The sequence below is a fragment of the Astyanax mexicanus genome, chromosome 17 (genome assembly GCF_023375975.1).
Source record: "Astyanax mexicanus isolate ESR-SI-001 chromosome 17, AstMex3_surface, whole genome shotgun sequence".
NCBI classification, from domain to species: Eukaryota; Metazoa; Chordata; class Actinopteri; order Characiformes; family Acestrorhamphidae; genus Astyanax; species Astyanax mexicanus.
Window position 1 is genome coordinate 14,276,027 of NC_064424.1, and position 26,797 is coordinate 14,302,823.

The 26,797-nt window shown below is 38.7% G+C and overlaps 1 protein-coding gene across 1 annotated transcript in view; it reads left to right on the forward strand.

The window, feature by feature from the left end:
- The window catches only part of adamts2a (ADAM metallopeptidase with thrombospondin type 1 motif, 2a), a 103,512-nt gene that overhangs the window by 29,361 nt on the left and 47,354 nt on the right, over window positions 1-26,797 (forward strand). The window contains exon 3 of the mRNA XM_007244562.4: window positions 6,236-6,410. Within this exon, the coding sequence (XP_007244624.3) occupies window positions 6,236-6,410 (175 nt within the window). The remainder of the gene's footprint in view (window positions 1-6,235; window positions 6,411-26,797) is intronic.

Consider the following 26,797-nt stretch of genomic DNA (forward strand, 5'->3'; position numbering starts at 1 on the left):
GTGTTTGAAAACTATGTTTCCACCTTTACTAAGAGCTATTCTCAGAGCTATAGTCAAAGATCCATCTGACTTCAATCTTACGCTCTTTTCCCCGACCTCAGATTTGGCAGGAAGTGACTCCTCTACTGAGCGAGGCTTGCTAAATAGCAGTGCATCTCTCTGATAAAGAGGAGAGATTTGGGAAAGTGTTCTGGGGTTTTGGACGGTGCGGTAGGCCCGACTTGTTCTGTTGGTGAGTCTGTGCTGTGTTTCGTCATGCTGTTAAACTGCAACAAACGGAACTTTTTACTCTCGATTCCACATTTACGTGATGGTTTTTACATGCTTGTCTTAAAGCCAACAGATTTTCCACGAGTTTTTTTTTTTGTGGATAGCGGTTCGATTTCAGATTACGAAAGTAGCTCCAAACACTCCAAATGGAACTAATCAGCCCGCTAAAGCGCAGATCTTCCTTCTGCAACTGTTACATAAAATATATTTACGTCACTTTATGGGTTTTCTAATTGGCTGCCTGAATGAATCTCCTCAGAGGAAAAAAAATTTATTAGTGTGCCTTTGAATGACAGCTTTATTACCTTTTACAGTGGGTTAAGGTTCAAGAAAGGACCAAGATTTTTTTTACAGTTTTACCAGAAGAAAAACTGAAATTCTGTATGTGCCATTACTGACTTAAAATTGACTTTCAAATTTAATTATGGCTGTAGTTACTCAATAAACTCTATATTACTATGGTTTTATTAGAAGTTGGGTTTTCTTAGGCAAAATGTGAGAATGCAGAATGGCTGAATCTTTTTTTATTCATTGTAAAACTGCATTTGAGTGAAGTCATAAACTGGAAAATACAGTTTGTTCCACTCGTAAATTGCATTTGAGCAGCCACTGAAGTTGTATTTGAAAGTGTGAAACTTGGGATTCTGACGTATACCGCAAACCATTACCTATTCAAAATGTCTTAAAGCTCAGTTTGTACTCATTCTATTACACTCCAACGCTTACTAAAACTGACTAAATTAATTAATTTTGATATTGCACTGTTTCTGGACCACCTAGTGTGTTGTTTTGGGATATCCCGCTGATCTCCATGCTGCATGGAAGTAAAGTTGTAAAGCAATTACTATTCTGCTGAAGAAAAAAAAACAGCCAAGCTGGTTGACCAGCTAATATAGGGATAAAGTCATAATTTAAAAAAATGCAATTATCACTGTTCAGCTGGATGTCATTCAGCAAATATTAAACAGAAATCATTGTACTAAGATTTTGACAGCAGTTGTTAAAAAGTTGTTTTTTACTAGTTGTTAGCAACTAAATTAGTTTGTTTGCACTCATTTTTTCCAGGCCTAGAATTAGTTTGGTGGAGCGATCTAAAGCACTGCCACTATAATCGGGAGATCACTGGTTTGAATCCCGATCATGCATCTTGCCATCAGCTGCTGGAGCCCCAAGAGAGCACAGATTGACTCACTCTTAGTTGATGTGATGTTGATTATCATCTGTGAGCTGATGTATCAGAGCCGATTTCCTCCGAACGCGCTTTGATGCTACACGGTAATGCTGCATCAGCAGTAAGTCAAAAAGAGGCGGTGGCTGACAGAGGCATGTACGAGTCTTCACCCTTCTTGTGTTGTGACATCACTAGTGATGAGGTATATACAGCTGAGCAGCAGCTGAATGGGTGGGACAATTGGCCTAGCTAAATTGGGAGAAAATGCAAAAATAAATTAGAAATAACTAAAAAAGGAACAAAAAAAAGTTTGGTTTTGGGTTTTCACTGTGGACCTCTTTATCGCTGTACCTCATTGTATCTTACTCTGCCTTACTCTGCCTCCAGCCTTGTTACATCACATAAGCACAGTCTGCAGTGTTAAGAGCTTCCTCTGTTACTGCTTGCAAGTAATACGTTAGAGTTTGCTGTTATTGAAATGCTATCACAGCTCTTTCGATTAGTTTATTGTGATAACGATAAAAGTGTGATATATCTTACAGCCCTAATCTAGATAAATAGCTCTGGAAAAAAATGAAGAGACTAAAGTTTCTGAATCAGTTTCTCTGATTTTGCTATTTATAGTTATTTATTTGAGTAAAATGAACATTGTTGTTTTATTCTATAAACTACGCACAACATTTCTCCCAAATTACAAATAAAAATATTGTCATTTGCAGAAAATGAGAAATGGCTGAAATAACAAAAAGATGAAGAGTTTTCAGACCTCAAATAATGCAAAGAAAACAAGTTCATATTCATAAAGTTTTAAGAGTTCAGAAATCAATATTTGGTTGAATAACCCTGGTTTTAATCACAGTTTTAATGCATCTTGGCATCATGTTCTCCTCCACCAGTCTTACACACTGCTTTTGAATAACTTTTGCCACTCCTGGTGCAAAACCTCAAGCGGCTTGTGATCATCCATCTTCCTCTTGATTATATTCCAGAGGTTTTCACTCATCATTTTTAAGTGGTCTCTTATTTTGTATTTCAATTTAAATGTACTACTATTAGTCCATTTGTTATTAAATGTTTACACAGTTTTATCTGATAGCGACAATATGTAAGCAGTCTGCTCAAGCTTAAATAGTCCCATTTGACCCTCTCACACTGTAGAGTAGAGAAGACAGCTTTATATTTGTGAGTTTTTCTGCGGAGGACAGAAGTGTGTGCTTGGCTTTTCTGTCAGTACTTTCTAAGAAGCTGTGACTGAGTGAGACGGCTACCCCCGAGTACGGCGGTGTCGATGCGCTCCATAATGAACCCCCCCGGGATGTGGGCGAGAGCGAGGGAGAGAGAGGAAAAGGTAGGGACAGCTTTCTGCATAATCTGTCCTGGGAGGCCGAGTTAAACATCTAGCTCTGTGGCCAGAGTGGAGGCTGTCTCTGACGAAAGGGGGCGGAGCTTTAGTCACTGTGCTTAAGTTAGTATATTCTGGCACACTGCAGACTGGAACAGATGCAGGAATGTGAAATGTGGGAGGGGCTACACAATGACTGCAGCCAATGGATGTGTTATACCTTTTGACTCTTCACAGGTGGAATCTGGGGTTTGGCAACAGCTGTCCAAACAAAAAGTCAGGGTTGATTTACATGTTATTAAATTGTAATCTTTATATTTGAGTTTTTTGCGTTTATATTAATTTGCATCTAATCTTTTTAGTAGTTAATATTTTCATGCACACTGACATGTCAAGTCACAGGACTGTAACTAGTATTGTGTCCCATGACTTTTGTCATATCCCACAGTAGCCAAAGTACATTATGCATGTGTTTGGGCACTTTTGAAGACACAGACTGATATAAGTTCTACCCTTTTCCCATTTAGTGCAACAAATTAACGACTAGTCGACAATGAACATTTGGAGTCGTTATCATATTTCACTACAACACAAGTCTATTTCACACTGGAGTTCTCTGAGTAGCCTGGATTATATTTCTGTAAATTTCTGTAATATTATCATATTTTAAAATCACTTTAAATCCTTTAAATTCCCCACAAATTGACAGTGTGTTTTGTAATGCACCTTATGTGTTAATTCTTCCAGTCAGGTTGTAAGGAGCAGTAAAGCCACTCCGCTGAAGTACAGTGTTATACAGGAGTTTCGGTGAAGTTTCTCCAGCACTGAGGCTGAAGCAGTATTAGCATTAGCCGCTAAGCGCAGCGCTATCTTTTTCACCGTTCAAAGGTGAGTATATCAGACTTTCGCTGTGTTAAAACAAGCTACATGGGACAAACCACTAGCTGATAGGTCCCTGGCTTACTGGAACACTCCGGGTTCCTTAGTGTAGTGCTGTCAGGCAGCATTTACTAGCGCTAAGCTCTGCTAACCGCGGCTAGCTCTGCTGCTAAATAAACGGAAGCGCTTTACTTACCCAAATCCAGTGCTTGTTTGATTTAGAAAGAAAATGTTTTTTTTTTGTAATTACAGTTTTTTTTTATCTAGGCGCTTCTCTATTAGAAGGGAAACATGGCAATAACCTTGTTCCTTACCATTGTCGCTTTAAATGTGCCTTATAATACGGTGAGCCTAATACTCTGTAAAATACGGTACATATTCTATACTACTATACATTAATCCATATGGTTTTTCACATTTACTTAGCAAAAAGTGAGCGTGATGAGAGATGGGTGATGGTAGCTCATATTTGTGTAAAATTACATATTTTACTTTATTGAAACGCATAAGTTTCCATGCTTTTTTATGTTTACTTGTCAACAAATGCATGTGTAGAGTCAATGATGGGAGCTCAAAGCACAATCTGCCCCATCAAAAAGGGGCACTTATCCGGCCATCGCTTGATTGGTGCTCTTTTCAGGGTTATAGCTAATTAGCAATTGAATTGCAAGGCTATGGCCCTGATTTTCTGGTTCATTCCGAGGGAAAAGAAGCCAATAAGTCGTAGGTACTGTGATGGGTCGCATCTAGCCTTCAATCGATCAATCAACCCCCTCCAATCCTTCTTTCTCTCTATCCCTCTCTCTCGCTCTCTCTTTCTCTTTCTCACTGCTTGTTATGCACACAGCGCCTCAGGCACTGGAGCACACCCTGTCATTCAAACAGACAACCTTAACCAGATACAGCGAGAACCGAACAGGAAACTGTCAGGCGTATCGGCCTGCCAGCGGAGTCCGCAGTCAGAAGACACATTTTGAGTATTGATCTCGTTTCACGCTTTGAATTTCTTCCTCCTCTCTTTTGCCTTCGATCTCTTCAACCTCCTATTCCGTTTAGGAGCTCACCTTTGGGTACAAAATGCCAGTTTTTTTGGAGGGAACATGAGCAAGCTTCTGTCTGTTTAAACATGTTAAAAATATATATATTTTTTATTAGTTAATTATTTTTTTGGTAACACTTCCTATGAATCTTGTATTTATAATGCATAATGATACATAATACAATATCATACAGAATACCTTCCCTTATTTATCACTTATAGCATGTTATAAAGTACAAGTATATGAGTGTATAAAGAGAGGTTACGTACTGTAATGTAATTGTTATTTTTTGTATTGTAATTGTTCATAAGAACATTCATTAAACATACTATTAAAAGGCATTTTGAAACCCATCTTTTTGACATCATATACTTACACCTACTTTATAACATGATACAGTACCAGTCATAAGTTTGGACACTCAATCTTCGACATTGATTAATACTGAATTCAGTGAAGGAACACATAAGGAATTATGTAGTAACTTAAAAGTGTTAAACCAAAATACTCATTGTTACGCATTAAGGTGCTCTTATCTGGGGTACTGTTAAACTGCGATTTCTGAGGCTGGTAACTCTGATGAACTTATCCTGTACAACAGAGGTAACTCTTGCTCTTCCTTTCCTAAAGCAGTTCTGATGAGAGCCAGTTTCATCATAACATTTTTTAAGGTCTTTGGGACTGAACTTGAGAATACTTTTTACTTTGGTTATTTGAGTAGGTCTTGCCATAAAATAGATTAGAACATTACTCAAATAGAGCTATTCACTGAATACCAACTACTCTACCTCTTCACTTTATAACTTTACAACTGATGCTCTCAAACACATTAAGAGAGAAATTCAACTTTTAAAAATTAACTCTTGATAAGTTCAGCACAGCTGTTAACTGAAAGCCAATCCAGCTTTATGACTACCTCATAAAGCTGACTAAAAAAGAAAAATCCAGCCGAGATGGATGCTTGGAAGAATCTAAGCCACTTTGAAGAATGTACAATATGAAACATATTCTGGTTTGTTTAACACTTTTTGCTTACTAAATAATTTCATGTTTTTCTTCATAGTGGATGGATATTAATCTGCCATGCAGAAAACTTTAGACTGGTACTGTATGTCACTATATGTATTTAAGAGTTAATGTAATACATGCTTATGACAATCGTTGTAATCTAATATGGATTCTATATAATGCATTATGAATACAGTATTCATAGAAAGTGTTATCATTTATTTTAATGAGGGCTGCTGCCCCCATGCATGATTTCGGAGGAGAAGGAGCATAGATCGATCGGGGGGATCGGGTTGCCCGAGGGTTTCTTTCAAAGCCACTGAAAATATGATCTAGTGAGCGGACAGAAATAGATTCCTGGAGCTGCTTCACTTAATGCACTTGACGTCTAAGCTTTAGTTGCCCTCTGTGAATGAAATGTTTACTTTCACTCTTTTTCTCGGCCTGTTCCTCCGTTTTCACTGTCTTTCTGATCATCTGTCTCAGCTCACACCTGCTCTCTCTCTCTCTCTCTCTCTCTCTCAGGCAGGGATGATCCGTGCAGGTCAGGAGGAGTTCTTTATCGAGCCGCTGGAGAAAGGAGGAGGAGGTGACATGACAGGAGAGGAGGAGGGAGGAGCCGGACGACATCACATCCTCTACCGCTCCTCCGCCATAAAGAAGCCGACCGCCAGTCACGTAGACGATTTCGCCCCCAGAGGTCAGCACTGTTTCTCTAGCTTCACGACACACACAGAAGCAGAAGCAGCAGGGACTCAGCCGTCCACATGCATCCTGATGTCTAGTGCAACATTGAGGGATTGAAATCATGCTCTTCATACTTGTTTTCTGTTAATGTGACTATTAGCTAAACACAGGTTTTCTTAGGGCCGTTTCAAGGCATTCGGAGGCTCTAAGCAAAAAACATTTAAGCATTAGAGAATTAGACAGACACATCTGATGCTTTAAAGACAGTGACCAGCTGGTATATGATGGACATAATTATCATAGGTTATTCCTGCCCACTATTTGGAATATCTAGCATAGCAGAGAAGCTATGCAACCGTCGTCAAAACCTAAAGTATTTTTTGTTTTCCGGCCTCCTGAAGGATAAATCCGCTCCACGATTGCTGAAGTTTCATATTTTGCCGGCTGCAGGAATCACGAACCTGGCTGGCTACTGTCAGCAACTGGTGGGAGGGGTCCCTTGAGGGGGATTCCTATAACCTTGTTGTTGTACTTCCTGCATTGTCATTGTCATTGCATTCAAACTCGGGGCCCTAGGCAATTGATTGATTTGATTGCCTTGTTTCAACTGGCCTGTTGAGTGTAACACTTATTTAGTTCCTCACAGATCTCGGTTTGAATCGGTTTCTCTGATTTTGCTATTTATAGGTATATGTTTGAGTAAAATGAACATTGTTGTTTAATTCTATAAACTATGGACAACATTTCACCCAAATTACAAAAAAGAAATATTGTCATTTAGAGCATTTATTTGCAGAAAATTAGAAAAAATATGCGGATTTGGTGGAATAACCCTGCTTTTTAAACACAGTTTTCATTCATATAGACATGTTTTCCTCCACCAGTCTTATACACTGCTTTTGGATAAATTTATGCCACTCCTGTTGCAAATATTCAAGCAGTTCAGCTTGGTTTGATAGCTTGTGATCATCAATCTTCCTCTTGATTATACTCCAGAGGTTTTCAATTTGGAAGAAACTAATCATCTCTTATTTTTTTCAAGAGCTGTATATGGGACCATATTTTAGCGCTCTATAGGCAAGCCGGCACTCCTGCAAAAAATACATGTTGAGCAGTTTGAAATGCATAAAAGGCATGTACTAATTCTCTTCATTAATCATAGGTGAGTTTTTAGCATAACATCACTTGGCATTATCTTTAAGAGCCAGGTGTGCTCTGATTTGGCGAATTGTTATTTTAACGTCGCATTGCTTCTGCGCTTCTCAGCAGAGAAAACTGATATGTGTGTTTGCACTGCGAGAGCAGGTCATTTACAAGAACAACAATGCTATTTTATTTTGTATTCTGTTTATTGTTGATGTAAAGTTGAGCGACCCCTAGTGGATCTGTCAGGGAACAGCGTTTTGGTTCAGTTCATGTTTCATTCACATTCACTTAAAAGAAGTGCATTTAAAGGCCCTTTGACTTTTAGAAGATATTCAATATTCTCTTTGTGGCTCTCTCTCTCTCTTTTTCTTTTTCATTTCCTAATCCCTGTCAGATCCATTCAATGCTTTAAATGCTAATGTCTGATTACAATCAGACAGGTTCTTAGTTATATCAGCCACAACTGGGTATCATTTTCTGGCTAAGCTTAGTGGCTGATCTACTTCTAGGATGGATCAGGATCTTGAAACCTGGTCCGGTTTAGTGCAGGACTCTGTCCAGTCTCTGGGACAGTCTCACTTCGCTTCTGAGAGCTTTTCTATATTGTATATGTGCATTTCTCTGCTCCCTCTGTGCTCTCTTTTCTCTCTCTTTCTTTCTTCTTCTTTCCTCCTCTCCCTTGTGCAGCTGTGTGGGAGAGGTGTGAGCAGAGGGCAGGCTGGATGAAGTCATAAACTTCTCTAAGAGGGATTCACATGTCACTCAGCCTCTGGCCTGCTGGGTTCAGCCGGGGGGACACGGGTGGAATTGGTTTGCGTCAGAGTCACTTCACATTTGCCTGCAGTGCTTCTGGGTCGTTGGACTCAGAAGGGACATGTCAGAATGAAAACATGGCTATTGAAGTGTATGGTGGACACACACATGATATAGCCCCTAGTCCAGGGGTCGGCAATAGGCAGTCCGCAAGCATGAAACATCTGGCCCGTGAGGTTGTTTAAAATATAATGAACGATAATGAAAAAAATAAAAAATAAAAAGCTTCTCTGGTGAGCTTTTGTTTACCATCCTCCCCTGTCTCTCTGTCGCACTTGGTGTGACTTTAGTTTTCGCCCGTTCTCGTTTTTTTCTGGCCGTTCTTGGACTCCCTATCTCCTTACAAGGGTGTACTAGCCGGGGCAGTGGTAGTGTATTACATCGTGACCATGACGACATGGGTTCGATCCTGCGTGAGTAGTGGTGTGTTTATGTATTTATTTTTTCCTTTTTTTTTTTAGGTTTACCTGCTTTGAGATCAACTGTTCTGCAATTGGGTTCAAACACCCTCTGGGCTGGAGAGCTACTAGTCTGTAGCACTCCGTCTCATTACACTTTATTTTCCAAAAGAGAATTCTTTTTGTAGCCTGCCACGTAATGGCTTGGAAAATATGTGGCCCTCAGCCAAACCCGGACCAAAATTGCCGAACTCTGGTCTAGTCCATATAGTGCATGTGCACCTAACCTAACAAACTGGCAACCTGTATCACCACTGACTTGTCGAAATTATTTGGTTATGATTCACAAGGTCCCAATTTGAATCCTGTTGATGCAGAGCCCTGAGAGAGCACAATTGGCCTTGCTCTCTCTGGGTGGGTAGATGGCGCTTAAAGCTTAAAGACCTTAAAGACAGCTGCTACACCATGGCCATCAGCCCTATCCCTGATTGAAAATGTGTAGGGTGCTATTGGATGCTCTATCAACACCCGTACCATCCCTACCAAAAAAATCTGCAGGAACTGTGTAAGAATTTTTAAGCTGCATATGACACCATTAGGAACCTCCACAAAACTTGTAGCTGTACATGTAGCTTAATAAATATCACTCAGGTTAATCTAAATGTTGGATCATTTATTGTTCCTGGTAACCTTCTTCCATCTTCTTTTTTGAATAGCACTGCAATCTGACACTTCCTTCTGGGAACAGCTAGTTTTTTTTGAGGATGAGTGTTAAAAATGTAAAACAATCAAATACAAAGTTTATTTTCTTATATAGACTATATATAGTGTGTTTGTGTACTTTAGTTCAGCATGCAGATCTGTGTGTAAGTGTATGTATGTGTGCATGTGTGTGTGTGTGTATAAAGGCTGAAGCTCATATTGAAATCCAGCAGAGACATGTTGCAGCCAAGCCTGGACTCAGGCAGCCAGTGTCTACGTGGCAGACTTGATGGGATTTTAAGCTCCACTTGGCAGACATGAAAAGGGCAAAACTCAGAGTTACTGTAAAACTTGCGCAGGGGAAGAGCGAGGCCAGGAGAACAGTGACAAGTCAAGCTTAAAAAATGCCTTTTGTGTTCTGCCTACACATGGCCATTATACGCTAAACTAAAGGCAAACCATGGAGACTCTTTTCTTTCTCTGTTTTTTTTCTCTGTATATCTGAGCTGTTCGTCAAGTATTTATCTTCAGAAGTGATGTTTACAGCCACGACCTTGAGTCCCTCCGTGACACTTGGAAGCACTTGCTGTGGTAACTTAATTACATTCAATCATTTGAAGAGACTCTATGCCGAAACAGAGTAATTATGTGTAATTTGTGATTGCGTGCCTTCTTAAAGAGGCTACTCTTCTCAGTGCTGAGGCAGCTGGTTTGAGTACCCAGAACCACTGTTACCTCAGCACATTATGTGGGATCATTCCACACATTGTAGTCAATCATCTAGAATTAGGTCATCTGCATATTTTAGTTTAAGCATTTAAATAAGATGTGTTCATTAAGGTTGAGCAGTATACACTTTTTTAATTCCATCTAACCATTTAAAAAAATTCTGTATTATACAGTATTATTGAGATGGGGAGTGGTGTAAACTACCCAAGTAGCATAGATAATTCTGCATAAAGGTGACTTTCATACTGTGTCATCCTCTTTTATTATGATTTAAGAGACTAAAAAACACTCTGCTGAAGTACAGCGTTAAAAGGAAGTTTCAGTGAGTATATCAGACTGAAGTCTGCGTGTTTCCCATGTTAAAACAAGCTACATGGGCTAACTGATAACGCCCTGGGTTACCAGAACACTCAAGGTTTTACTAGCCATTTAGTAGCGCTAACCATGGCTGGCTAACGCTGCTAAACGAGGATGGCTAGCCCTGCTAACCAGAGCTGGCTAAGCGCATGCTAACCGTGGCTAGCGCTCACTCTTGGAGAAAATTTTGGAATTCTAAGCTTACTGTAAATAAACTGAAGTCTCTTACCAAATGAACAGTTTCCAGGAGAGAAATCTGCGTAGATTAACATCCACTGTTTATTTGACTTTAAAAGAAAAGGTTTTTTTTTTTAGAATTAAAGTTTTGTTTACTTAGACTTCCCCCTAGCGGCGAGACCTGCTAAATTAGAAGAAAAACATGGCAGTACTCTTGTTCACTTGAAGTATGCATTCTTACTAGTGCCACTTGGTGCACTTGTGTATGAAAATAGACCAGAACATAAAAAATGTTCATAGATAGTGTGACTTATGTGTCTGAAAAATATGGTACTGTGAATCAGGAGAGAGGAGCTGTTTAGCTTTAGCTTAGTTAGCATAATAGCTAATAGACTCTTCTCCACAGAACACGCTCAAGTCTGTAGTATGAGGGAAATTGTTTTTTTGTTTTTTTTTGTTAAAGCCTCATGTGATTATTAAAGATGTGTGGGAGTGTCTTGATGCGTTTATTTTTTGTTTTGAACATTTTTATCTGTATTTTATTAAGTAATATTTAGTTTGTGTTGTATTGTCTCACTGTTCAAAAGTTGACAAGGTTGTTAAGTAAAAAAACATTGCAGGTGACTCTACCTCATAAAGCTGACTGAGAAAATGCCAGAGTCTAAAATATAAAACATATTCTGGTTTGTTTAATTCCATGTTTTTCTTCATCTCTTGGTAGTATAAGTATTAATCTACAATGCAGAAAAATGTAAAATAATGAAAAAACATTGAATTTAAGTTGTGGCCACCTTTTCAGTGGTACAGTATGTTTTTTACATGAGTAATTCATTTTACACATAATTGGGTAATAAATTAATTTAAGCAACAAAAAATCTAAGAAGCCACTTAGGAGCTGAGGGAGCCAGCGCTTTTACTGAGCCGAAGCCAAAAGAATTCCCATCGCTGCAAGTCTGACTGACTGAAACACCACAAGCAGAACACCACAGCACAAACCATGTCTCAACTAACTGAACCTCTCATTTAGAAGATATCCCGCTGCAAATGTACCTTCCTCACTTTTTAGGAAATAATATGTAAATTGCGATTACGAAACTCTATAGAGCACATTTAATTTAAAATAGCAAATAGAGGAAGTGATGACATCCAACCCAGTCTTCCTATTTTATGTTATAAGAAAGAAATAAGAGGACAGATAAGAGAAGTGTATATTAAATTAGCTATCATTCCTATTCATTGTTTAATTTCTTAGCATACCAAACTGTTTCTCACAGTAATACATAAAAAATTGACAGAAATCATAGCAGATCACATGTGACAGGAAATTTGGACACACATTTTCTCATTCAATGTGTTTTCTTGCTGTTAATATTTTTATCTGCACACTCCTGGTATTTTAATCTCAGTGTCTTTATAAGGTAGAGTCAGCTGGAATAGTTTTTTCAGCGTCTTGAAGAAGTTCCTGGGGGTGCTGAAGAATAGTTGCTGCTTTTCCTTCACGCTGAGAAGCTCCAGCTCATCCCAAATCACCTCAAATCACCATCTCAGTTGATCAGGTTTAGATCAGGGGATTGTGGAGGACAAAAGTTTTTTTTGTTTGTTTACTGTGTAATTTAATGTGTGTCCCTTAATAGTTTTGATGTATTTGATACTAATCTACAGTGTAGAAAATAAATTAAAGACTCAAAACTTTTGACTGGTACTGTACACAGACAAAGACAGACATTCTGACAGACATAAACAAACAGATGTTGAATTACCTCAGCTAACCATGGCTGCTATCATAGCCTTGTACAAATGGTTTATTTCACCTCAAGCTGCTTTACTAAATTATCTTCCTTTTTAACCTTTGTTTATGTATTGTTTTAGTATTTTTGAGACAGTTGAAAACTTAAATCCAGTGTTTATTAAAGCAGCACTAGGTAGGATTTCCTTGATTTTTGATCTTTTTAAAGAAGTAAAATTACAGCTTGAAACTCACTGCAGCGCTTCATTGAGGTGTAATAGGAGGAATAGCGGCGCTCTCATGTCTGTGCCGGAGCTCCTCTGAGCTCAAACCAGACTCTGTAAGTTTTCCGAGGCGGCTGCGACCAACTCTCACGAGAACTGCGACCTGCTTTCCGACCATTAGTTCTAACAGTTCTACAAGGACTACTGGTTCATTCTTTACAAACGAACATACAGACACTCTGGCAGAAGCTGGAAAGAGACCGAATATGTCTGTGAAAGCCAGAAAACGAGAAAGAATCTGCCTGAAACATTTATTACACTCTACAACTGTAGGGGGAGCCCACGAGCACAAAATCTCAATCCTACCTAGTGGAGCTTTAAGAATTAACATTAGCCTAGCATGCTCTGTTCTTTTTATTCACTGAGCTATTACCTAAACTCCCTGTCAAAACACTGTTTAATATTCATTGTGGTCTAAACTTATAAAGATCTCAATATATGCTTTAATTTTTATGGAAAAACTCTGTGCTGACAGAATCTTAAAAAAATGCATTTTTCCACAAGCCTGTAACCTGAGAAAGAGGGACTATCCTCTGCGGCACTGAATCATCACTGTGCCTGCCTCTGTTTTCTCTCTCTTAGCATCACTTTTAGCGTTTTGTTGAGCACTGAGCTCAGCTGAGAGTTCAGCCCTTTTTTTGTTTTCCTGAACTTTCCGCTTCATGTGGTCCCCCTTGTTAGGAATTTTGAAGGGCTGTATATCAGTAGTGTAGATAAAATACATAAAACCTGCAGGAGAATATGCTGAAATATGAGGCAGGTGACCTTGCAGGCATAAATTTAGGCTAGTGCTTAAAACATTAGTCTAATGTTTGGCTGGCTTGTCACCTTGAGTTTGAGCAGAGCCGCTTTGCTTTTCTTCTGTATCTGTGGATGTCTCTCCACACCTCAGTCAGCCCAACATTTCAGCCTTAACCCACACACACACACACCTAGGAATATCTAATGCAGTAAAATGCTCGGCGCTAGATCATATCTGTCATTATTTTAGGAATTAGATTGTGGAACTGAGGTACAGAGAGAATTTGTATAATTAATATAACTATAAACTCTACACATAGATTCATATATAGTGATGTGATACAAGTATTTGCCCCCTTCATGATTTCTTATTTTTGTTGCATGTATGTCACTCTTAATGTTTCACATCATCAAACTAATTTAAATATTAGTCAAAGACAACACAAGTAAACACAAAATGCAGTTTTATGAAAAAACATAAAACCTAAATGGCCCTGTGTGAAAAAGTGTTTGCCCCCTGAACCTAATGCAGCATCAATTGCAATCAAGCATTTGCAATAACTTGTCAAGAGTCTTTCACATCTCTGTGGATGAATTTTGTTTCGCTCTTCTTTGCAGAATTGCTGTAATTCTGCCACATTGGAGGGTTTTTGAGCATGAACTGCAAGGTCATGCCACAGCATCTTAATAGAGGTGGACTTGTTGGTGTGTTTTGAATCATTGTCCTGCTGCAGAACCCAAGTTTGCTTCAGCTTGAGGTCACAAACAGATGGCCAGACATTATCTTTCAGAACTTTTTGGTATACAGGAGTCCCAAAACACTTTAGAAATAGCTTCATAACCTTTTCCCAGGCTGACAGATCTCAATTTCTGTCTTTCTTATTTGTTCCTGAAATTCTTTAGATATTGGCATGATGTCTAGCTTTTGAGTATCTTTTGGTCTTACTTCACTTAATAGAGAACAGGTGTGGCAATAATCAGGCCTGGGTGTGGCTAGAGATATTAAACTCAAGTGTGATAAACCACATTTAAGGGGCCATGGAGGTTTGAATTTTTTTCTTCCTTTATAATAAAAACCTTCATCTTGGGTCAACAAACAAAAAATAAATGCAAAATTTTGCAATGTTGTTTTTGAGTTGTATCAATCTGGTAGAACTCTATTGATCCAAAAAAGTATTTTGTGTATGATGAATTGGTTTTTCAGACGTAATAAAAAAGATTTTTAAATAACATGAACCTTTTTGTGCTGCCCCTCTATTTTTTGGCATCAACTAGCTTCATTTTTAGGTCATCAGCCAGCTGCGTAATTCATTTGAGGGTTGTTGAGTGCTATGGCACAAAGTTTGCTGAGAGTCTGAGAATTTATTATACTCTGGAATTATCATCTGATGACATTTCCTAATGACATTTCTTGACCTAGATAACCTACAGCCATTGCAGGTTGTGAATAAGAGACATTACAACTAGAAGTGTGTCCACATGTGTGTATGCCACAGTTTTTATTGAATAGTTAAGGTTTAATTGAACATAAGTTTAAAAAGTTACTATAAAATAACATTTGATTTAAACCTTATTTTAACAGAGCTGAAAAAAATGAAGAGACCTTTAGACACTTCAGTTTTTGAATCAGTTTCTCTGATTTTGCTATTTATAGGTATATGTTTGAGTAAAATTAACATTGTTGTTGTTTTATTCTATAAACTACAGATATTTCTCCCAAATTCCAAATAAAAGCATTTAAAGCATTTGTTTGCAGAAAATGAGAAATGGCTGAAATAGCAAAAAAGATGCAGAGCTTTCAGACCTCAAATAATGCAAAGAAAACAAGTTCATATTCATAATGTTTTAAGAGTTCATAAATCAATATTTGGTGGAATAACCCTGGTTTTTAAATCACAGTTTTAATGCATTTTGGCATGTTTCTCCTCCACTAGTCTTACACACTGCTTTTGGATAACGTTATGCCACTCCTGGTGAAAACATTAAAGCAGTTCAGCCTGAGTTGATGGCTTGTGATCATCAATCTTTCTTTTGATTATATTCCAGAGGTTTTTAATTTGGTAAAATCAAAGAAATTCTTCATTTTTATTTTTTATTCATGGCATATGTAATTTAGAAGAACTTCAGAACTGTGTAAACCTCTTCATATATCTATATGTCAATCATAAATCTAATAAAACAAACAAATAAAAAAAAAATATATATACATTTATAATATATAAAATTGACAAAGTAGCTTGTCATTTTAGAAAATCAGTTTATTTTCAAATTCCTGCCAATTAAAAAATAACATCTACTAAGATGTTTCTTATATAAGAATGTAAGAAAATTTATATTTGAATCCAGAAGGAAAATATTTGATGGCGATTCCTGTGTATATATATGTGTGTGAGGGTGACATATGTTTTTCATTGAAATATCTCCCAGCCCTGAAACAACAACATTCCAGTTGCTCCACTGACTAATAGCCTTTTGGCCTGGCTCAGTGTTTTGGAAGAGAGGTTACTTCCTCCACTGCACTGCTGCTGCTGCTGCTGCTTCTCTGCTCCATAACCACCTTCCCTTTAGCCCTCCCTATAACACTCCTGTACAGAATGGCTTATGCAGATGGAGGCCCGCCGATTGCTCCTGCAGTGGCCATCAGCGCTGTAGTTTCCATTGCTTTATGACCGAACTTTTCAGGAGAGGACAGCTTGAGCACAGCGTGAGCTACAGTACAGCTCTGTACTGTAATTACTGTGCTGTGGAGAAAAGACAGTGATTAAGCTCATTTTCTTGGGTCTGTGTTTTGGCTGAGTGTGTTGGGGAATGCCTGAGGTGAGGTGTGGTTCTGCTGGAAGGACGGAGATCATAGTGTGTGTGTGTGTGTGTGTGTGTGTTGTATTGAACAGCTACAAAAAGTATTACATTTATTAATTGCACTATCCATTAGCACCCAGTTGTAGGCTTACCATCAAATAAATAGTTGCAAAAATGGCTGCGCTCAAAAGGAAGTGTCAGCAACTCTTGGTTATATATATATATTGAGTGAAAAAAGTAAATAAGTAGTATGTATTGCACAGTGTCCTGAAATAATCTGTACTATGTATAGGGTGTGGGCGATAAAATAATATCACGATATTTCATGGTATTTTCGCGATAACGAGACTCTTGGCGATATGACAAAACACTGAATAAAAAAAAATATTTAAAGGATACACTACTGCAACAAAATAAGAAAATAAAATTTAATTATTGCATATGATATAATATGGCACACCCCGAACTGAGATATTTAAAAAAAATCTATCATTTTATCAAATTTGTAACAGAAGTCAGTTATCCAGAATGTCATGATACTAATAATAATGCACTCCAAATATATCCATATATTTAAGATTAAAGTAAAATAAATTATACTGAACAGATATAATCTGTCTTTAATAGATATATAATGAGAACAGTGTGAATTTTTCTTTTGCTTAAAACAGCAGAAATTAGTACCCTGATGTGATAATTAAGGGTAGGTGATATATCAATATCAATATACGATATTATTTTAGGTCCATATACCCCACCCCTATCGTATCATAGTATTTTTGCGATAACAACTACGCGATACTCTTGGCGATATGAGAAAACACTGAATTAAAAATGATATATTTCAAGAATAAACTACTGCAACAAAATAAAAAATAAAAATGTATTATTGCTTGTGATATGATATGGCACACCCCTAATTGAGATTTTAAAAAATACTAAAATTTTAATTAAATTTGAAACAGAATGTCATGATACTAATAATGCACTCCAAATATCTCCATATATTTGGGATTAAAGTAAAATAAACGATACTGGACAGATATAATCTGTCTCTAGTAGATATATATTGGGGAAATGAGAACAGTGTGAATTTTTCTTTTGCTAAAAACAGCAAAAAAGTAGTACCCCGATGTGATAATTAGGCGTGGGTGATATGGCACGATATTTCAGGTTTTACAGGTTGACTTTTTTTAGCACTGTCTATCTAGGCAATATTTACTTGAAAATAATTAACTAACAATCTGGTCAGCATGAAGGTCTTCATTTGAAGCAGATCTGATCTGATGACTTTTATTATGACACATAACGGATAGCGGATTGGCTGCAATTGCTAACGGCTAACCTGCTAATTATATTTTTGAGCTGAATTAATCACTGTTTGTTAATAACAGATTGATTTTTAGTGCTGGTTAGAGTGAGTAGGATCTGTTGTTTGATATTCAATGTGAATTATAGCTTTACTTCACTTGAGTTAGTTACCTATTAAGTTACCTTCACAACACTGGAATGCAGCTGTCGGGCCAAAGCTAGCTAGGCTAAAAGACTGCATATTTTACTGGAGATGGCTAACAGCTAACTAGCGATGCTAACTGTATTTCCGAGTGTCATTAATCACTATTTTTAACAGCAGATGGGTGTGTGTTTGTGCTGGATAGTGTTTGTAGATCCTGTGGTTTTATAGGATATGTGGATTATGACTGTAATTTACTCTAGTCTGTATCTAATACCCTCACAACACCAGAATGCAGCTGTCGGTCCAATGCTAGCTAGGCTAACAGACTGCTAGTGTTAATGGAGATGGCTAGCAGCTAACAGCTAACAGGCCATGCCAACTGTATTTCCAAGTTAAATAATCACATTTTTTTTTTTATTAATTATGTTAAAAAAACACGCTTCGGTCGGATTCTGAGTGATGATGAAATATAATTTTTCCACAGTGGGGTTTTTCCCTTTACCCGCTCTGATTGGTTTAGACAGGAATATGAGCCTTGAACCACACAGAGACAGCTGGTTATAAATAAAAGTTGCACTTTTGAGAAATTAGATTGCACGTGCGACCAAATTGGTCTCACTCTAGAGTCACTCGATTACAGTCTGGCACGACTGCCCACCAAGTTTCATTCCTATAGATTGATTCTGTCTTGGTACAGCTATTTTTTGACAATGGTTGTATATAGGCACATGCATCTTGTGCTGCTGTGAATATGTTCAAGTTTCCCATCTCTTGTCTTTACTTCCCAATTTATTCCCTGTCAATTCCCCTCTGCTACTCATGTCTCATGCTATCACTCACAATGCTACCAAGTCAGATGGGTGAGGGCTAGCATGTGCTTTCTCTAAGCTACATGACAATTCACTGCATCTTTTTAAAGCAACGTCAGTGGACATCTCAACACTGTAGGAGGAGACAGCTAACTGTCCAGTTAGCACTCAGCTAACAGACACTTGCTCTAACTAGCATCACGCTGAGTGATGGGGGTGAGAGGGAGGACCGTTCTACCCACCTAGAAAGAGCAAGCAAGCAATTACTGTATGCTCCTCTGGAGTCTACACGAATGGCTGTGGCATCTTTGACTCATGGTACAATATATTGAGTTAAAAGCAATCATTTTGCTGAGCTCAAGATTGCTCACTGTGTTTACTTAGCAAGAAGAGTCTGTTAACATTAATTAATTGGTATGCTCAATTGTCTAAATATAATTTTTTTATTGATTGCTTTCACCATTGATTTTAAATCCCCAATCCCCAAATCCCCCCCATTTGTTCATATAAGCAATCAATACTAAGGCCCAAACACTAGGAGGATGAAGACTACTAGCACATGCCTCTTCCGATACATGAGCTAATAGAAACCTGTACTGGCCAGCATCACACTAGAAGAGGCCATTTGTGCTCTCTCAGACTCTGGCTGCTGATGGCAAGCAGCATGACCTGGGAATTAAACCAGATTTCTGAAGATTCTTAATTATTGAGTTAATTATGTTAATTTCTCTTTAAAAGTCATCCCATCAAGCACCAGATGTTTTTTGGATGTTTTTATTTGAGCTAAATTTGATAGGTAAGTAATGACCTTTATTAGGACTAAATATAGTCGTTGGAATTTGGGCTGTGTTTAGTTTTAATTGGGCTGTGTTTAGTTTTAATTGGGCTGTGTTTAGTCACACTCTCTCTCTCTCTCTCTCTCTCTCATAATTAATTATTATGCTATTATATTATCAGTATGTCAGTGGCATATAAGCAGTGGTCTTAAAATGACAATAATTAAATTTATCACAATTATTTCTGGGAAAATATATCAACCAAAAAAAGTTGGTTATCATGACAGGTCAACCTGCTGCAACCTACAGCGACTTAGACAGTTGTGCCATCCAGCTGTCAGACAGTTGTGACATCCATAAATTTAAGGACCAAAGGAAGTTTTAGATCAATGCAAAAACCTGAAATACCAATACCTCTCACGATTTCCTGGGCAATTTACCCACTGTGGCATCATCTCTCAAATGCATATGTATGATTCACAGAGGCACATTCTGTGCTTTCCTATTCACATAACCCATAAACTGCATTTAGGCTCGTGTGCCAGTTTTGGACATGACGCACTGGTAGAATACATCTGATTTGCATCTAACACCAAAACAAAGGCTCAGTACATCGAGCACTTCATGGGTTATTGCCCCGTCAGCTGTTCGTGTAGTAGAAAAAAGGAAAGGTTTGTTTTTCTGAAATTCTGATGGTTCATTCGTCATGCTGTCAAATTGTGATATATATTACAAAAACAATGGAGACTTAAAAGGGCCTTTTTATATCGGTGTGTGTGTGTGTGTGTGCTTCTTTTTTTTGTCACGTCCCTCATCCTCCACCTCACTCCACATTGCAGGTACAGCCTTATTGACAGCCCCCATGCACCCAATACATACACTATAAGCATTTCTTTTACAAGTGCAATGTTCTTTCTTGCTTTCTTGTTTAGTTATTTTTGATGAAAAATAAATCACAAAAATGACTTTTAAAAAACTTGGAGGAAAGGAACCACGGGAATTATAGATCATAGATTTAACACTAAATATTCGATATATTGTAGCAAACCCATGTATTTAATAGAAAATGCTAACAACGATGAAAAACGTATTTGCCTCTGGTATTGTTAGTTTTCCCCACCTAAACCACTTTCTAACAATATGCTGCCAGTCACTGATTTCACTGTGCCCTGTGAGTGATAATAATAATAATAATAATAATAATAATGTGGGCGTTTCCAAGCTGTCCCCTGGGGCAACAGCTCGTGATCAATTTACATACTGCTGTCCCATGAGTTTTGGCTTGTCAGTGTAGTTATCCGAGTTAAAGAACCACTTTAATGTTTGAAGAATTGTTAAACGTTGACATAGAATGCCATTGCTTATATATAGAGGAAACAGAGGAAGATGTGAGCATCTCGTGCACTGCTCTCTTCTAACGGAACAAGCGTTTCAAGCCGTAAATCTCTATCTGTGCTCAGCTGTTGTATAACTTGCTTTGAGTGTAATTTGATGCTCTCAGCGTAGCCTTCGCCTCGTGTTTGTACACCCGACAGCAGTTCATTTTTTTTAGATTTATTCCTTGTTTATTTTCAGAGGCAGTTGCTTGAACAGTCACATCTGCCAGCACTGCTGAAAATGCCAAGTTATGCATTTTGTTTTGACTCCTAAAGCCTGTGTCTGTGCATCCATCTGGCCAGTAATCTTCCTGGACCACTACAAAAGCCATTTGTGTGTTGCCTGGAGACCTCTGGACAATGTCTGTATATGCAGTATTTGCCTCTTGTCTTGGATTCTTTCTTCCTGTTGTATAACTCCAAAATGCAGCCACATCCATCTTTTCTCTGCTCAGGACTTTTACTACAATATTCATGGGTAATTACACTGCCTGGCCAAAAAAAAAAGTCGCCACCAAAAAAAGGTCACACACTTTAATATGTCGCTATGTATGTAATCGTGACTGAGATACCCGTGACTTTTGGCGCATATTTCTAAGTAAGCTATCAAGTGGATTATCTCCACTTTTATCAGGAAGACGCGCTCCAGAGAGAGGGTGCTTTTCATGGCGGGGGTGTTGAATTTGGCGCAACACCAGCAAGACCACTTAGCAGTGAGTAATGACGTAAGAGTGCTCGGGCACGGATTGTTTAAACGCAGTGTGAGTGCAGGCCGGCGGGGGAGTGGAAAGGGGGCAGAACCGTGCTTAGTGTGAGTACACCCTTAAGTCCAGGTCAGTTGGCCATTGCACTGCTACTGGAACCCCTTTGCCTCTGTTAAGTAACCCTATCAATAACACTCCCACAGTACGAGACAGACCCAGCATCTTCTTCAGCGTAGCGCCTACAAACCCATTGCCAGCTCTTCTGTAGCTTTCTATTTTTAGGATTTGTCCGAGTACACAGTGGTGCACTGAAGCCATTTACCCTTGAAATATGATGACTGTGGTGTTTAAGTGGACTCCTGCTGACGTTGTGATACCCGGTTGACTGTGGCCATGATTGTGGAGTAGGTGTGTGTGTGCTGAGGTGGACCTTCCATGGTAGTAGAAGCTGGTTGTAAGCTTGAGGAAACCTGAGATTGTGACTTGTGGATCAGGTTGCCTGGACTCTTATCCGACTTCCTGAGTTCCATCGTGCGGATGTTGAGAGAAGAGGATAGATGGACAAAGAGAATAATAATAATATGATTATGGATGCCACGTTTTTAATAACTCAATTATTCAATTAAAATATGTTTATTGATGAAGGTTCTTGATGAATGGTCTGACTTTTGCTGTTTAACAAGAAAAAAAGAAACTAAATGTTTAGTGTGGTCCAGCAGACTTAAGGCACCACCACTATTACGCGAGGACTGCCAGTTTGAAACCCAGATCATGCTGCTGGCCTTCAGCAGCTGGAGTCTGAGAGAGCTTAGTTTCTCTGGGGAGGGTATAGGTGGCATTCTCTACCCACATCACTTCCATTGTGATGCTGACGGGCACAGGCACCTGTTGATTGATGTATTCGTGCTGGAATGCTGTGCTTTCTTCAGAGCATGCTGGTTATCCAACTGGAAAAGAGGGACAGGCTTAAAATGTGGGAGAAAGCATGTGCTAGTCTTCACCCTCCTAGTGCTGGGGTCCTAATGATTGGGTTTGGTAATTAGCCTTCCAAATTGGGAAGATAGAGGGAACCCACACTAGCATCACTCCGCATGCATCTTATTGTTGATCTTGATATTGTTGTTACATATTGTTGATAGAATGTTTCATACATGTTTGATGTATCCAGTCTGTGAAATGTGGTGGTGGGAGTGGTTTAGGCCTGTTTTGCTGCATTTTGGCCAGGTTAACTCGCCATCATTGATGAAACAAGGAATTATGAATTTTGGGTCATGTAGCAAGACAATGACCCTAAGCATAAGTCATTCTATCAAAGAATGGATAAAGAAGAATGAAGGTAAAGTATAGAGTAAAGGTGAAATGAGATAGAATTCCTCCAGGCTGATGTGAAGAACTAATGAACAGTTAAGGAAGGTGTAGTTTATAGGTTTACATACCACTGTAATATTGAATCATTTTCTTCAGGAAATAAATGAGCAGGTCTAATGTTTTTGTCTCATTTGTTTGATTTAATTAACTTTAGTTATCAGTATCTACTTTTTTGACTAAAATTAAAAAATTAAAACTAAAAAGGTTTAGGTCAGATGTATGCAGAAACTTCACATATTTTCAATATAATATATAATCACAGAATATATTGGTCACTCTATTGCCATGTTTTCAGTAGCGTGCTGAGGCTTGCAGGTGGAGTGCTTATTGTGTTGTGTATTTCCTGTAGTTTGCAGGCCTGGGCTGATAAAGTGCTGACTCCGTCAGGTGTTTAAAGTCTTGGCTTTAAGCTTTTAAGCCCTGGAGAATACCTTGATGCATGGTCTTTGCCCTGAACTAGAAGCCAAGGTAAAATGCCTGCTGGTGTGTTGTTGCTGTTGTTGTGAGCTTTTGTAGTTTACCATAATGCTCAAACCTGAGCCATTACTGGGATCAGAGCTGTGAGAATGACATCAGGGACCACCTCCTTGTTTCCACACACATCATCCATTTTTTACCTCTACTGAGCTAATCTGCAGTTTATTAGTCCTTTTGTTTCTCTGAAATACTCTGTTACCCTCTTTTTGCCCTGTTCTTCAATAGCCAGGACCCCACAGGCCGACCAGAAAGCAGGTATTATGTGGGCGTTAAGAGGAGTGAGAGTGTGAGTTGCTGAAATGACTGAATCAGATACAGCAGTGCTGCTGGAGTTTTTAAACACCTCACTGTCACTGAGAGTAAACCACTTCTAGAAGAACTACAAGATGACCAACACAAACTGTGCAGCAACAGAAAATCTTCTGTGTCTGACTTTACTTTATCTACAAGGCGGAGGAGCTAGGTTGAAGTGTCAAATAGAGTGGACAATGCATGTTTAAAAACTCCAGCAGCACTGCTTTGTCTGATTTACCCATACCAGCCAAATAATATCTGCTCGGTTGTGTCCTGTGGGGTTCTGACCATTAAGAAACAAGGTGAAAATAGTGCTGGGCATTATGAACCGGTATACCAGAGGGAAATTTAGAACCAGTAAGCATTTTTAACATACCACCATACCGCTAGAGGTGCTGTGGAGCGCTGTGTAGAAGCACACAGTGTAGAACAGCGCTGACAAAGCAGCACACAGCTTGTTTTATAACGCTAGCCAGTTAGCATTACAAGCTAACATACTGCAATGACTGGAGTGAGAGAAATGGAATTGAGAGATAAAGAGATAAAACTCCCTAAAAAAAAATACTTTTAATGCACTCTGAACTGAATCTAGTTGTTAACTGGAGAGAGAAGGGAATTGTGGCTAATTTTAATACTGTAATGCTTCTAATGGATTCAGAAAAATATTGTAAATTAATAATAAACTTGTGTCTGACTTGTGCAATAGAGCTTTTGGGAAAAAGATCTCTTTTGAATACTAAAACATTGGGAATTTTAGGTCCATTTATAGTATTTATATATATACTATTTAAAAACGAAGCTGTGTTAAAGTTGCTGGTGTATTTCTTTTTAAGGTCTATAGTTTACATTAATGTCTATTGTTTACAAAGTAAACCCAAATGTAATCAAAGCCTCAATTTAAAGCCTTAGTGTTTTATATTATATGTACTCCTAAGAGCAGAGTAAGTTACAAACCTACTGTATATAAAATCCCAGTCATGCAAAAAAATACAGTGATATACATTTTTGGTCATACCGCCCAGCACTAGGTGAAAGAAGAATAATAAATCATAAAGAGAAACAGATACATGACTACAATCTGTAATTATACAACTAGAATGCTCCTTTATGCTCAGTGCGGCTGGAAAAATGGATAACGTGTGTACAAACAATGAGTTCATCATAATGCTATGCTTGATCTGTGTTTATTGCTCATTTTCCTCAAGACGTATGAGTTTAAACAAAGAAAGGCAACAACAAAAAAAAAGACTCACATCTGTTGTAGATACACGTGACCTGGCCTCACCCTGTTTGTTCTAAGGAGTTCCCACTGTTTATACTGCACAGTTTCATTGTTAATACTTACATCAAGCTTCTTACTGGGTGTTGCGGGAGTCATTTGAGTCTAGAAACAAACCATTAGACTGAATTCTTACAGCAGTGCTCTGAAGTGGTTTATGTACGAAAGGCTGCTGACAGATACTTGAAAGTAAGTCTGTCCAGACACGACCCGGTTTGAACTGTTTCAACATGAGGTTGATCGGAGGTTGCCAGAGGTTGATCTGTTGCAGAGTCCATGAAACTAAATCTGGAGCGGAATCATATCAAGTAAAAGAAACAAAAGAAGGGCCTCTTTGCCATTAATCATGGCACACACACACACACACACATACTGCCTTTTAGTGTTATTAGTGGAGTGCATCTCACTTGTAATCACATTTTATGGGCTGCATTTACATAAACGATCCCCAAGGTCTTATACTACCGATATGTCAGATTGAACCCAACAGCATTTAACCATTTTTCCAAGAAAAGGTTTGAACATTTGTCTCAGTTATGCTAAACGCACCTCTCTGAGCATGTATGCTAATAAGCTCCAAATGCTGATTCACCCTAGAAAGATTCCAATTGTGCTTTTCCATTGAAGGCATGTTTTTATTCATGAGTCAGTAGCCTTTTTTTTTTTGTATTGTTAGCTCTTGTGTTAATACAGCCTACTGGCCTGGGAAGCTTTGTTTAAGAAAAGTGAGGGCATTTACATTAATGGTGAATTAAGGGAGGTTAGCTGTGGTTGTGGTTGTACATTTACACAAGATACAAGATATCACTAAAGTGTAAATAATATAAAAAAAAATCTACGTATATTAAACAGCAGTATGTGAAATGAGCATAAGGTGTTACCTCAGGACAGCTTGGGAACACTCACACTCAACAAGTTAAAGGTTATAAGTTGTAAGGTGTTATCTTGTGAGTGAGTTTGAACACTGGCCATTGTGCTCATGGCAAGCTATGGTCAAGTATATCAAGTATAGGCTATAATCCAATATGCACATCAAGCTTAGATACTGCTAAAGACAAAAGTCCAGATGGATACCAGGAAGATGTTTAAAAAAGTGCTAATTTAGGAACTCAGTCAAGACAGCAGATAATTTGGACACCCAGTAGAAGTTAATTCTACTACATTGGTGTCAGGACAGAGAAAGGTCTTAATGCCTGTATTCTATGAGTCTTAATGGATGGTGGATGAATTCACACTTTTAATCCTAGAAGACACTCTTATTTATTTTTTTAAAAAAGCCTGATTAAAGGGCTGATTACTGTTTTGCTGTTTTCCTTGGGTTTTGAGTGCTTAGCCCTGACTCTTGATCTGTCCGGACGCGAGACAGCCTAGGGTGGGGGCGGGGCTGGTGATGTCATGGCGTCTGCAATGTTTAATATTGCGATATGTGAATGGTGTTGCAATAGTCAAATCATGAAATGATGGATCCCTCGAAGTTTCCGATTTTAAGCGAGGCCTGATGCCGGGTGTGACATTCCATTCCTGGATCCCCCTGTGGATTACATCAAAAAAGGCATTACCACCCAACATGGACAGAGCAGTAGATGTTTATGATCGTGACTGGTGGCATTTGGCTAAAATTGTACAGGTGAAGAGAAAAGCAACTCGGTCAAGCATTCGTTAGCTTCTCATATAAAAGTCCCCCGCTCATGCAGCTTTGCCATCAAGCTGCCGGCGCTCAGAGGGAGCAAAAATGGCCCTGCTCCCTCCGGGTGGGTAGATGGCGCTCTCTCCCCACATCACTCCTAGGGTGATGTCCACAGCACAGGGCATCTGTGAGCTGATGCACTGGAACCGAGTCGCTGCACTTTCCTCCAAGCGTGCTGGCTGCTCCGTAATGCTGCATCAGCAGCAGCTCGAAAAGAAGCGGTGGCTGACTTCACATGTCTTCGCCCTCCTGGTGTGTTGGGGCATCACTAGTGATAGGGGGAGTCCTAATCCTGGGAGTCC